The sequence below is a fragment of the Vulpes lagopus genome, chromosome 3 (assembly GCF_018345385.1).
Source record: "Vulpes lagopus strain Blue_001 chromosome 3, ASM1834538v1, whole genome shotgun sequence".
Taxonomy (NCBI): domain Eukaryota; kingdom Metazoa; phylum Chordata; class Mammalia; order Carnivora; family Canidae; genus Vulpes; species Vulpes lagopus.
In genome coordinates, this window is record NC_054826.1 from 24,085,661 (window position 1) to 24,099,615 (window position 13,955).

At 44.2% G+C, this 13,955-nt stretch overlaps 1 protein-coding gene across 2 annotated transcripts in view; it reads left to right on the forward strand.

Moving 5' to 3' along the window:
* Positions 1-7,025: 7,025 nt before the first annotated feature.
* PARP8 (poly(ADP-ribose) polymerase family member 8) overlaps positions 7,026-13,955 on the forward strand; it is a 178,068-nt gene continuing 171,138 nt past the window's right edge. Inside the window, exons 1-3 of one of the 2 annotated variants that reach the window (XM_041747011.1) lie at positions 7,026-7,043; positions 7,625-7,726; positions 8,667-8,721. In XM_041747011.1, coding sequence (XP_041602945.1) covers positions 7,636-7,726; positions 8,667-8,721 — 146 coding nt within the window. In that variant the 5' untranslated portion in view covers positions 7,026-7,043; positions 7,625-7,635. Of the gene's footprint in view, positions 7,044-7,110; positions 7,537-7,624; positions 7,727-8,666; positions 8,722-13,955 lie in introns of those variants that run through there. The other variant, XM_041747010.1, reaches the window with a different exon arrangement.

Genomic DNA, 13,955 nt, shown 5'->3' on the forward strand with positions numbered 1-13,955 from the left:
GGAGAAAGTCTGCATGGGACTTACCTCCCAAGTAGGGTTCAAAAGCAACAGAGGGAGCCAGGTGGTTCCTAAAACAGCAATTCAGCAGTGTTCTCTCAGTTGGGAGAGGCTTTGTGGACGGAGACAAGGGCTTCCAGCATTGACTTGAGTGGTTCACTGTCCAAGGAACACATTGGCCTTCCATGAATACCTTCACACAATGTAAGCTCTCTCTTAAATTTCAGTACAACCCCAGGAGAATTGGAGTAGAATTCACAAAAACTAAAGATAAATTTTCTGTCTGCTAGACATGATAGGATTAGAAATAGAAATCTATTTAAGCCATCAAAAGTAAAATATAGCTCCACCTCCTCCTCCTCCTCCTCCTCTTCCCTTCCTCTCTCACTACAGTCTCGGGCTCCGTGGTCACATTGCTTCCTCTTCTGTCTGTGCTTCTCTCGCTTCTCTAATCTCTGCTTCTTGCTTATAAGGACATTTGTGAAGGCCTTTGGAGCCCAATAATCTAGGATAATCTCTTCATCTCAAAATCCTTAACTTAATTACATACATAAAGAGCCTTTTTTCTTTACAGGTTCCAGAGATTAAGACCTGATACCTTGAAGGCCATTAGTTGAATTGCCGACCATACTCACTACTCACTAAAGTATTTGGGGGCTAATGGGGCAGCAGGTCGGCAAAGTCCTCTTAAATATTTCAGACAAAAAAAGTTGTTTGTTCTGTATTTCCAACTTTTTTTATAACTTTGTTTCAAAACAAATAAATACAGATATCTTCAACAGTTGACAGAGAAAGAAAACAAATGTACCTCCAGGGAGGACTTTGTTCTAGAATTCCTCTAGCTCCTTCTTCTACCTCAAATCTGCTTGCATTCCCAGTTGGCATCAAGCAAATGGGACTTACAAATATGAGTAAGAGGAAGGCCCTGCACAGGTAACAAATGCATCCCAACGATATGACAGAAAATTACCAGATAAATTGGGGTTAGAGGGGAGAAATTAATTATATATACAAGTGAGGGAGAAAATTTTTAAAAAGTGGCTCCTTAAGAATAATGATTTCTTACTAAGTAAATTCTTCATTTGTCTTTTCATGTGCTTATTTCATTTAATCATTTTCTTCATCCATACAGAGACAGGGATTGTTCCATTGGGGAGCCGTTGTTCTCCCCATTTTTCAGATGAGAATATTGAGATTTTATGTAATAACACACTGTGATTGTGTACCTTGCTCAAATTTACATCAGGAGGAAATTGGAGAGTCAGAATTTGACCCTGTTTTACTTCAAAACTTCAAAATCACTAGCTTTTCCTGGGATGAGTGTTAAAAATGCTTCACAACTGATAACACAAAGAAGAAAATGAATATATTCACAATTCACTGCCAAAAAAACCCAAAAACCAAAAACCAACTAACCAACAAAAACCCCACGTGTTTAGTCACCTAAAACTTTTTGGAAATTCCATAAATCCCTCCTAGTTAGGCACAGTGCAGCTGCAAATTAATTAGAGAGAAACCTAATCCATTTTCCCCAAATTTACTTGAATCTGGAGCAATTTTGGAAGGAAATATCATTGTATAATATGAAACAGGGATTGTTCCATTGGGGAGCCGTTGTTCTCCCCATTTTTCAGATGAGAATATTGAGATTTTATGTAATAACACACTGTGATTGTGTACCTTGCTCAAATTTACATCAGGAGGAAATTGGAGAGTCAGAATTTGACCCTGTTTTACTTCAAAACTTCAAAATCACTAGCTTTTCCTGGGATGAGTGTTAAAAATGCTTCACAACTGATAACACAAAGAAGAAAATGAATATATTCACAATTCACTGCCAAAAAAACCCAAAAACCAAAAACCAACTAACCAACAAAAACCCCACGTGTTTAGTCACCTAAAACTTTTTGGAAATTCCATAAATCCCTCCTAGTTAGGCACAGTGCAGCTGCAAATTAATTAGAGAGAAACCTAATCCATTTTCCCCAAATTTACTTGAATCTGGAGCAATTTTGGAAGGAAATATCATTGTATAATATGAAATTGATATCCAATGGAACACTCTTGGGGAAATGCTTCTCTCTGTGAAGATAGCATGAACTGTTGAAGATCATAACAAGATGAAATCAACTAATCACTGTGTGTACTGAGTACCACCAGTATACTCAGCACTGTGCCAAAGGTCATTTAGGAGCAGTGGAAACAAAGTATAACAGGAGCAGCATGCAAAATTTCAAGGAATTTAAAACAACAGCAATAAGAAGTAGGAATCAAGATTTCTTGTCAAGCCAACAATTGCTCATCAAACTACTTACTGTGTATCATATTAAAATAGCTTCCGTTGTGTATACTAAGATGAGCAAAACCAGTTCCTATCCTCAAGGAACTTATATAGTCTAGAAATGGGAGATTCAGTGAAGAAGAAATATTAGTAAACTGGAGAAACCAGGAAAGATATATTTTTTAAGATTTTATTTATTTATTCATGAGAGACACAGAGAGAGAGAGGCAGAGACACAGGCAGAGGGAGAGGCGAGCTTCCTGCAGGGATCCCGATGTGGGACTAAATCCCAGGACTCAGGGATCATGCCCTGAGCCAAAGACAGACACTCAACCACTAAGCCCCCCAGGCATCTCTATAGCACCTATTATTGAGAATGATGCAGAGAATTAGGTATTTTCAACAACAGTTAGTAGAATATAAAATAATTTTGAAAGCAATTTTCTTATACCTATTAAATTTTTAAATTGTCAGCTCCTTGTGATCAGGTCAGTCCACTTCTACCAATCTATCCCAGAGTAACTGCTGAAAATTGTGCATAAAGATGTGCATTTATTCAAAATTGTCTTAATCATAAAACATTTGGAAAAACTCATCATGACTGCAGAGGCATGGTTAAAGTATATAGTGCCATGTCCATTCAAAAAAATTCTCTGCGATAGTTAAAAGGAACGAGCTAGATCTCTTTGCACTGATACAGAAAGTTCTCCAAGACAGTGGAAAAAATCAAGTTGCAAAACAACATATATTATATGGTTCCTTTTAAATTAAAATGTGTGTAATTAAAATACGTGTAAATCTATAAAAATACAGATAGATATGGCTATGTAAACGCCAGAATGGAAGGATTCTCTTATAACGATGCTATTTATCTTTGGGATCAGCAGTGGATTTAGGGGTTAAGATGGGTGGGAATTTTCAGATTTTACACTCCTTATTAATATACGCCTTAAATAGTTTGCACTGAGATTGTATTCATGCAGTATTTATGCACTTCCAAAAATAAACAAAAGGAGAGGTATTCCAAATGAAATATAATTAATATGTGTGAGAACAAGCCGAGAAGTATCAGTCTGTTTGCATGGGATGGTGAGCATCTAATAAGGGCCAAGGATGCTTCTCGGTAGAAATGAGAATTAAAAGTCTATTGAGAGACAAATGCGACTATAATTAAAGAGAAGCCTGGAACTAAGAAAAGCAGTTCAGGTTTCATGTTATAGCTCTGGTGTTAGTTAAGTGTCTTAAGGTTGCTAGAAAGGTCCGTAAAACCTCAATATGACCTATGTGCTGCTCTATTTGACTTTAGGTTAGGGGATATGCTACGGACCAAATTGGGACGAATTTCACATCAAACCACCTCAAATTCTCTTCCATTTTGTCAAGTTTATTCAACGGTGACTTTGCTTTGCTCATACTTTGATTGTTAGACCTAACAAATGAAGTCAGGATAACAGGATTAGTTTCTCCCAAAGCAATACTACCAGCAGAAAGAATTGCCCAAATCCACCTTATTGAGGAGGGCCCAGTTGGGCCTACCAGGCATTTTGAACTCTATGGAATTCTTTCCATTACAGAATCACTGAAAGAAGTTCTTATACATCTAATCGTTGAAAAGTGTTTTGAGATCACCTTCCTTCCAGTAGCTTCCCATTTCTCTCAGATAAAATCCCACATCCTCATCCTGGCTAAAAGTCTCTTGGTGATCTCTTCCCATGGTAATCCCTCAGGCTCTCTGTCCTTCTTTCACTCTGATTCTACCTCAAGAGCAAATTGTCACAGTGCTGTTTCCACAGCTGACCAAGGCTGCTGGGTGTTCCCATGGGGATTTGCTACTGATGACACCACCATGCATTTGGCAAAGGGACTGCTTTCTTTGCAAATCCTGCCTCCCATCTTCTTTTCTTAATTCCCAAGAAATAAGAGAGGTCAGGCTTTTCCTAAGACTTTACTGAGGACTGAGATTCATTTGGGAAAAGAAGTTCAATGCAGGGAAGGGAAAGATAGCTGTCACCAGGAGAGGCTATTTTGAGAGCCCATAGACTCCAGGCCTGCTTCAGAATCCATTATAGGGCTTCTTGTTGGCTTAACTCCTGGCCGGCTGCCATCGGTGAGGCCAGTCTACTCAGAAGTGAGACTTCTGAACATTTCTTTTCCTCAAAGTTCAGTTCAACTGCTGGAAGTTTTGGAGAGAGGAAAAAGTTAATTGCAGTCTATGTCCCACTTTAGGTAAGTTAATTAACCCCTTTGTGCCTCAGTTTCCTCTTCTGTGAAATGTGAAGAATTATAGTAACGGCTACCATAGAGGATTATTATGAATATGAAATGAGTTAATATATGTAAAGCATTTAGAGCATTATCAGGCTGCTCTAATAATCTCTGGACACGTGTGAGTTATTAATAACTACAGCACACCCATTGCACTTAATGCCACATTTCCATTGCCTTATAGTTCTGCAGCTGGGTCTTTCAGCATAGGCGAAGAATTTACATTTTTTCCCCTAATAAATTTTATTTTTCTGCCTGGGATCATTTTTCTAAACTGCTGGGACTTTTTGACTAGACCCAGTCATCCAATGTGTTGATTACTCACTATCTTGAATTTCCTGTAGCATACTTAACCAGAGGTCTCTCCCCGTCGTGAATGATTTTTGTTTCTTTAACAAACTGATTAAAGGCCTGTTATGCGCTGTGTTCCTGAATCATGTGAGTATTCGTGTGCACATAGGAGTGGTTAAGGCAGGGATATAACCTCCTCATCTCAAAACATGCATATAGTTTTTAATCACTGCAAAATCATCTATAAATGTTTAAGTGAGAGTCTGAATGAGGTAGGGTAAATGAGATACCGATTGTGGGCCAAGTTGGAAAGAATCATGCCATAAGGATCTAGCATGGAACACTGACGCCTTGGTATAGCTTCTTTGGAGAAACTTATCTTGCAAAAATGCATACTAGATAGAAAGGGATTTTTTAAGATCTTATCCCTTAACATTTAAAAATATTTAAATACATCACACCTTAAGGGCATGAATGAGTGAGGTCAGTTTTGTTTAACAAAAACAGGGCGCCTGTGAAGCTTAAAAAAACAATCAGATATAGGACAAATCACAAGAAGGCCTATTTTCTGAAGGGAGTAGTAAACCAAGAGGTGATCCGGCTGAAACACATCAGGTAGGTTTAAGACTATTTCAAATTCATTTGTAGTAAGGGTTTTACTTTGAGAATCTGGGTTTCCTGGATAAGAGAGACAACCATCGAACAAATTATTGGCAGTTGATAGATTTTAAGCCTTTTAGAGAAGTTAGAGCACAGAATGTGAGGTAAACACACATGATGCTAGGCGTGGAGAGAGGGAAGTGCTTTTGGTTGCCAAGGGGAGACACACCCAAGAGCTACATGAACCTCCCCTCCCACCACCTCAGGCGGGGAGTTTCAGGAAAGATCTGAGCAGAAAATGTAGCCTATGGTGACTCTGACATCAAAGGGGGCAGTGGTCTTCTTAATGCAGAGGAGCGTTTCCTCTTATTATTCACAATGAATGTGCTGTGTCCAAGGCTGGACGACAAATCATTTCATGTTTTTCTTTTCTGCAAGATAGAGCGGTTAGGACATACATGATTTCTCATTGCACTGATCTCTAAGGAATCCTAAGAGCCCTCAGGGATGATGACAGCCATTTCTAATTCTCCTACACACCATGTTGTCCATATCAGAATCCAGGCTGGACTGTTGCAGTGTCTGAGCCAGTCTGCCAGCGCTTGGGAACTTCTGCTGATAAGGAAGTTGGTCAAGACTGTGGTAGGTTAGGCATCCCGAAAGGAGGCTGCAAGGCACCACCCTTCGTGCATTCAGCCAACACTCAGGCCTGCCTGCTATTTTTCAGGCACTGCACCAGGCACTGGGAATGCAGAACCAGATGAGACCCGGACTGCTCAGGGAAGCCTTCTCAGTGGAGGAAGAAACAAAGGAGGAAAGTGCCATTGGAGGCCTGTCCTAGGGCATCTGGCAATACAGAGGCAGGACGGCTACCTCGGCCCTGAGGTGTCCTCAGGCAGAACAGGAAGTGAGGATCAGAGCCCTGTCTCACTTTCAAACAAGACGGCAGGATTGTAGGAGTTTTCCCCTCCACTGCCTGGCAAAGGGGCGGCTTTTTAAAACAAGCCAAACAGATATCCATCTTCCAGGGAGACCCTGGCACGTGCTCATTGATTCTGCCAATTTTTTTTTTTTTTTTTTTTTTTTATGGACGGAAGTACCTAGGAGGGGAGAACTGGTGAGTCCCTGCAAAGCAGAGGAAGTCCCTGGGAAGGGGCTGCATTTCCTAGGGGGGGGGGGGGGTCACAGAGGGACTGAACTACTTGCATCTGCCAGAAGAAGACTCCGCCAGGGAGGGCACGGGAGGGTGTCTGTCTGGAGTCATTTCGAGGCTTTTTTCCATCTTGCCTCCTGTGGCAACAAGGAAAGATCTGTTCGTTTTATTTATTTATTTTCAATTTTTTTCTCCCTCCTCCCCCCCCCCCCCCCCCCCCCCCCCCCGCGCCCCAGCCGCTCCGGGTTGGGTTTTCCATATGACTCATAATCCCTTCCGAAAGTGGAGTCGAATTCATAAAAGTGGTGGAAGGGCGGGGGCGGGCTGGGAGCCCCGGGGAGTCTTCACTACCTGCCTTCCCTCTCGGCCCCCCGCGCGCGAGCGGGGCCGGGGCGGGGACACCCAGCCTGCGCCCGGGAGGGCGGCTACTATGCACACCCCGGCGGCCGGGCCCCGGTGACTGGGCGCGGGAGGGTCTGCGGCGGGCGGCGCTGCAGCAGCCTGGGCACGGCCGCCGCCGCCCGCGGGCGCGAGTGTGCGCGGGTGTGGAAGGCCGGCGAGCGGGCCGCGGGGGGTGTGCGCGCGCGAGGCGGAGCGGGGCTCGCCCCTGGCCGGCGCCCGCCGCCCGCCGCCCGCCGCCCGCCGCCCGCCGCCCGCCGCCCCGCCGGTGGTCGCCCTCCGGCCGGCCGCCTCCAGCACCCCGGGCGCCCACGGCCGTTGGTCCGGGCGGGGGAGGGAGAAAGTGAGACTCGGTGTCATCACCATCCATTGTCAGGAGGGGAGGAAACTGGAATCCAGCCGTGGCGAGCAGCAGCTGGGCGGTCACATCTGGGAATGCAAAGCCGACCTCCCCCTCCTCCCCCTCCTCCCCCTCCTCCTCCTCCTCCTCCTCTCTCACCCGGGATCACTTCCGAAACCACTTCGCCTTCGGCCCCTGCCTCGGCCAGAGGTTTCATTTTTAACTGAATATTTACGAAAGCTGGAAGCGTGCGAGGGGGGTGGGGTGGGGGTGGAAATAGCGGCTGCTTCTTTTCCAGGGATTTATTTAATGGGGATGTGTTCAAGGCAAGAGCGAATTCAGAAGGATATCGACGTCGTGATCCAGAAGTCCAGAGCCGACAAGGACTGCCTGTTTGCAGGTGAGTTCTCGCGTTCCGGAGCCTCGGACCCAGCGCCGGCCTCCCTTGACCGCCCGCCGCCCCCCTTCCCAGTTTTCTGCCCGCGACGTGTGTGGCTCGGGCTGGGGCCGGGCTGCACGTCCCCATTCCGGGGTTCATTTGGCAACAGCTGCTGCAGCGGGAGCGCGAGCCAAAAGGGGGAGGGGGCGCCAGCCTCTTCCCGACTCCCCTCCCCCCGCCCCCTGTCTGGGGCGGCCGCCAGCCCGGGGGGCAGAGCCCCGGGGCCCCGAGCGGGGTCTCGGCAGCGGAGCCGTGCGCGGTGTTCCCAGCCCCCCGAGGATGCCCGGGGCGCCCCAGCCCGCCTCCGGGCTTCAGCGGCCGCGGCCGAGCCGCGCGGGGAGGACCCGCGGGTTTGCGCCATGGGCTGAGCGGCGGCGGCCGGGAATGGAGCCCGCTGCGCTGCGCTGCGCTCCGCTCCGCCGCGCTGGCCGCCTGCGCTGGGCGCCGGGGCCCCCGGGGGGCAGCGCCGCCGGACCTCGGCGCCCCGCGGCTCCCGCTGCTCCCCTCCGCCCGGCGGCGCGTGGCCGCGGAGCGAGCGGGGCTTCCCGGGCTTCCCGCGGCGCCCTGCTCCCCCGCCCGGGGGTCGCCTTTCGTCCATTTTGCTCCCCCGGGAGAGGGATCGGATTTTGCTTTCTCAGCCGCGAGCCCGGCGGGGGCCGCTTCCGGCCGCCCCGACCGGGAAATTCCCGCCGTTGCCATGGCGCCCGGCACTTGTTGCGGGGGGCGGCCTCCCGCGGCGCCCGGCCCGGGGTGCGCAGCATCCCCTGCTCCGCGGCCCCGCTGCCCGCGCCTCCCGCCCCGCCGGGCCTGCCCTCGGCCTCGCTGAGTGGGGGGCCCGGGTCGCGAGCCAGGTTAGAGACCCGCTGGAGGGGTGGCTTTTAACAGGACTTTTCCGTTTCAGATTTCAGATACTCAGACTCCACCTTTACTTTCACCTACGTTGGCGGCCCCAAAAGGTATTTGTGTGTCTAGAGTTGCTTCATTTCCTGTTCACAGGCTTGTGTTTCCTTTGTTCTTAGCATGTTCCGTGTTTGGGTTTATTTATTTATTTATTTATTTATTTTTGTCTCTCTTGTCGCTGTCCTTCAGCCGCATCCCGGGCTCGAGGTCCCTCCGTTTTCAGATAGCAGAGGGGAGGGAAATAAATCTGCGATTCAGGTGTTTCTAAGATCACGCCACAGGCAGCGAGCAAAACTCTTGCACTGTTCATGTTCGAGCTGTTACACCGTAGTAGCTCGCTCTTGACACGTTTGGGGGGTGGACACGTATTCCAGCGGGTGCAGAACCGGAATCCTGGGTATGAAGTGAAATGCATGCATGAAAGATGGAAGATGCCACAAAGTAGTTTGAACACAAGTAATGGTTTTCCTGGTGAGTTGGGGCTGCATGTTTCCGTGTTTTCTGAAGGTTGACATAAATATGCAGTCTGCCAATTCTCCATACTTTTTTTTTTTTTTTTTTTTTTTTAAGCAGTGGCATTTTGGTTTTCACATTCAGTTTTGGAAAGAATTTGGAAGTCCTGTGTAGCTGGAGTGTATAACTTCTCTCTTGAGGGGGAGTTATGACAGATGCATATATTAATACCGAATTGTTAACAGTGCGAAAGAAGTCCAAATCCAATTTTGTATTTAGGAAGCAGAGTTAAAATGAAAGGTAGCTTTTAAAACATGCCTTGCTGTCTTCATTTGTTAAGTTACGATTTTCTCCCTTTTAGCCCTTTGGGGACACTGGTTTAAAAGAGCAGTGGCCACATGACAACTGTCAGAGATTGAGCCCTGCTGTTCCGACTTGACATTCAATATCACTTGATCACATTCCAAAATGTCTCTTAGCTAATGGAAACATTTATGAACATATAAATTGCAAAAGAAGCTTTCCTGTGTAAATGCATTTTTTAAAAAGGTTGTAATTAATGTGAATCTTTAAAATCCTTAGGATCTGTGCTGCAATCTGTATCTCAAAAAAAGCTTTAATTAAAATAGTTAAGGCAGTTATCACGTTTCGCGTATGTAGAGCGTAAACCTCAGGATTGGCGTGTTGATTTGATTTACTAGTTGAAGATATAACATGTACTTTTTGGGAGAGAATGAAATTAGAGTGCTGCTTAATTTCCTTTGGTACTATCGTCTTTGTAATAATGAATAAAAAGAATAACTCTTAGAAGAGATTCAGCTAAATTAATGCTGCTCCTACACTTACTATCCAAAGAAGGTTGGTGTATGACTAATATCCGTTTGGATTATTTTAACAGTTAAAATATGCTCCGCGGCCCATTGAAAACATTCTCCATGCAATCAGGTAGATGGCTGCTCCAGGGGTCAGTTTCACAGTTAACTGTTGTCCACCTAGTGAGAGGTGTGGCCCGAGGAATGCTCCCGCTAGCTTTTTCAACAAACTAGCTTATTTTCAATAAGATACTTGAGTTCTTTTGTGCTCAGTTCACTTACCTGTACAGTGAGGGAGAGAGCTATACACTTAATCTCTAAAATGTGTTAGATGCTGCAGTTAGATTATCAGCAAATGATTGAATTGGTGTTAACACAGCAGGAGGTGGAGAAGGTATAAATTCCTCCAGGAGCAAGGCCAGAGGCGTTGGGATGAATAATTAACTAATTAAGATAACATCAGTTTTCACTGTAGGAACTAGCACCTTGGTTGCTCTTAAAGAGATGTTTCCTTTTCTTTGTAATCCTATTAAGGGATAGTATTTTCTTTTGTCTCTGATTTAAATACCTGGGACTTGTGTATACACTAAAGAAGACTTTAACAGACTGTTCCGTGTGATTGCTTTGTCTCCCCAAAAGCTTGTTCTACAAAACGATATATAAATGTTGTTTTAGTATAATAACGAGGATCATAATCCCTTTAATGATAGTCCCTTTATGGATTTATAGCTAATGGTAGAGAAGACATTTCTTTCCTGAAGATAGAAATGCACTGTTTACATTAACTACATTAGAATTTGTTATTTATTATTCTATTTCTAATTGTGACATGCCAGTTGGGCATTTAAAAATTTTAAAATCCTGCAGTTTTTATTTCAAGTGCTTATCGACTCTAACAGTCTATTAGTACTGTCATTTTAGGTAAACTAGAACTTATTTCACCATTAAAGGAGGTGGGAATCTTAATGGAGACATAGTACGTGATTATCTTGAATTATATTTAACTATCGTTTCATCTAAACCACTGAGAACATATTTAGAGAATAATTTTCAATTCAGGTTGTGGATAAAACTTAATAAACCACTTTCTCTTTCTCACACTTGCTAAGAACACGTTACACTTTATTCTAAAGGCCAAGGTTGACCGTACATACTGCAATTCAAAAAAAGGAATAGTATTGAGAATTTTTTTTTTTTTTACATGTGCATTTTTTATGTTTCTGTGGATAAGAGGAAATGCCAAGAGGCGACTGTGTCCGGGCTGGCCAGGCCTTTCATTTGGTGGTTGAAGTGCTTGTTAGCATTTGCTGTTTTGCTGCCTAGGTGTACTTGAGGTGAGCAACAGGATGTGTTGGGGGAGATGGTCAGCTGGGAGACTGAGTTCAGTTAGTTTTGCCTGAAGAGAAGGCTCAATTATATCCTCACTTTTGGATGTACAAACAGGCTTGAGAGTTTGAGAAACATGCTGAAATTTACTCCCTTCCTCGAAGAAGCTACCATGTACACCCTGTTCTGTTATATTCTTGAGACCTGTGCTCATCCCTCTGCACTAGTGCTTTCAGCCTCTTTAAACATGGAGACACTTTAACGTCAAAGGATTATGCAGATATTTATTCGAGAGTGATAGTTTTAGTGTCTTTTGATGGAGAAATAGTGAGAAAGAGGTGTTAAGTGTTATGAATTTGATTAATACCATTTATATATGCTTGAAAATGTATGGTATACATACAGCTAGATTAATTTATTTTAGCAATGGTCTTTGTAACACCTCCGACTCCTGGACTTCTTGGAATAACCTCACAGCCATCAGTGGTTCAGGGCCTGCCATGGACACCTACCCAGGGTTGCTTCCAATTTCAGGGGTGTGCTGACATCTGACCTCTTCTGTAGATAGACAGTGTGGAAGTCAGTGAAAGTCATTCCTTCCTTGTACTTGTCATGCTTGTGATCTTCTGCCTCTTTCTTTCTCCCTTGTTGATTGATAGTAAAATCCTTAAGACCACAAAGGTTTGGGGTTCTGATCCTTCATCTCACTTGCAGTCAGTCTTGCAGTTAGTGGTAGAAGAAGCAGAAGGGATAAAGTGAGTGGTGACAGCTACTAGGGATGGGAGAGCAGCCTGAGTCTCAGGTGCCAGTGGTCAGCAAAGACAAGCACTGAGCAAGGGGAGCCCGTTGGGCCTGGCCGTAGACCCCTGTGGGACACCTCATTGTGAGCTTCAAGCAAGAAAAGTATTTGTGAGAATACAGCAGAGGTTTAAAAATATACAAATAAGAAGTGTTTATGGTAAAACAAAATTGTGCAAAAGAGATAACCCCCCAAAAATAAGAATTACATGTTTTTTTCATTTTCTATTAATGTGTTAGAGTTTATTCTTTCAGAATTTTTATGTGCTTATATGCATATAAAATATACACATCCAGAGAATGTATTATACTCTTTTGAGACCTTAATGTTTTTTCACCCCAGAACCTAAAAATGTCTTCACTTTAGAAAGGATATGATAATAAAGAAATGTTTATTAAGTTGAGAGGTTTTCAATCAAGGACTGTGACTGCACGATAAAAATCCAAATTTATATTAGAAATTATTAATACATTAGAAGCTTAATATTTGGCAGAATGTTCAGAGTTGCCTACACGTGTATACCTTTTATTGTAAGAATGGACACTCACGTGGTGATGGGTAGAGTGGCATCTTTTATAAGTGTAACATACCACACCCCCCCCGTTTCTAGGATTTTCTGTTCACATAAATGGTTTGGAGCATCACATGTAACACTAACAATAATGTCTGCAATCCCTTGAGTCACGTGTTACCTCTTCTTTTCCCTGGGCCTTTGCACATGCTGCAGAACTCCCACCTACACCCTGTCCTCCCAGCCCTCCCTGCTGTCACCCTGGTAGGCCTTCATTGTTGGATCTTTGCTAAGCCAAATTACCCTCCGAGAAGCCTTTCCTGGCATCCCCTTCTCTGTATTATTCTTCTAGGTGTTTCTAAAACCATGTTGTCACATTGTATTGTTAGCACCTGTTCACTTGATTATCTGTTTGACCTTGAGCTTCTTCAAGGCAGGATCTGTCCTCTTCATTGAAGTTTCTCCAGCCCCTAGCTCACTGCTTGCTATAATATGTTTTCTGAATAAGTAGATGTTGAATCAGTTATTAAGCGAATGCTAAAAGATCTTCTGGCAGCAATTTCCTAACTAAATGACCAGGTATAGAGATAGTCAGATACTTCAAAAAGCCCCAAATCTGGTAATGTCACTTGTAATACAATTTCTTAAGAATCCAGAAGTTGCCTAGCCAAGTTGTAAACCTGGTGGCATGCCCAAATGCTTTTAGAGCACAGAAAGATAATGCAGTTGCTTGACATTATGAGAGAGGTAATGGGGACTAATGACACTCTAGAGAGTTTGGACTTCTAACGTATTAATTCAGTTAAAAAAAATCAATAGCACTCTGGTGATCAAGCAGATTTTCTGGGGGCCCTAATCCACCTGGGCTCCTAGTGGTTAATTCCTTACTCATGGGATGCCATGGAGAGAGGTAATCTACTTGATTGCTAAAGTGCATTTGTTTTTACTTTCTTCGAAAGGAGAAGTGTATGTGTGTGCAGGAATGGGGGCATTGGGACGGTGGTGAAATAGCAGAAGATGATCTCAAAAAGATTAGTCAGTCTTCATTATGAAAGAATTTCACACTCATTTTAGAAATCTTGAAATATGCAAGTATTTTGAAACCATCAAGTGCTTCTTAAGATGTCATAATGAAAAGAATGAACATTTTTAAAAATTGAAATTAGCATGTTCCTCTTGGCGATGGGGACTTGCTTCCCATAATTTTATACTATATCAGTTATTACCCAAAATAATGATTTTTTTTTAAAAAGAGGCTGTTCTTTGGAGCCCTGGGAACCTATGTTGGAAGCTGGGGTCCCTGGTGGAAGGAAGTGTGAAGGAAGGTGTGAGTGAGAGAGATCTGGGCTTTCATATCCCTTTGTAAATTACAGCTGCTCTGGCTCTTTT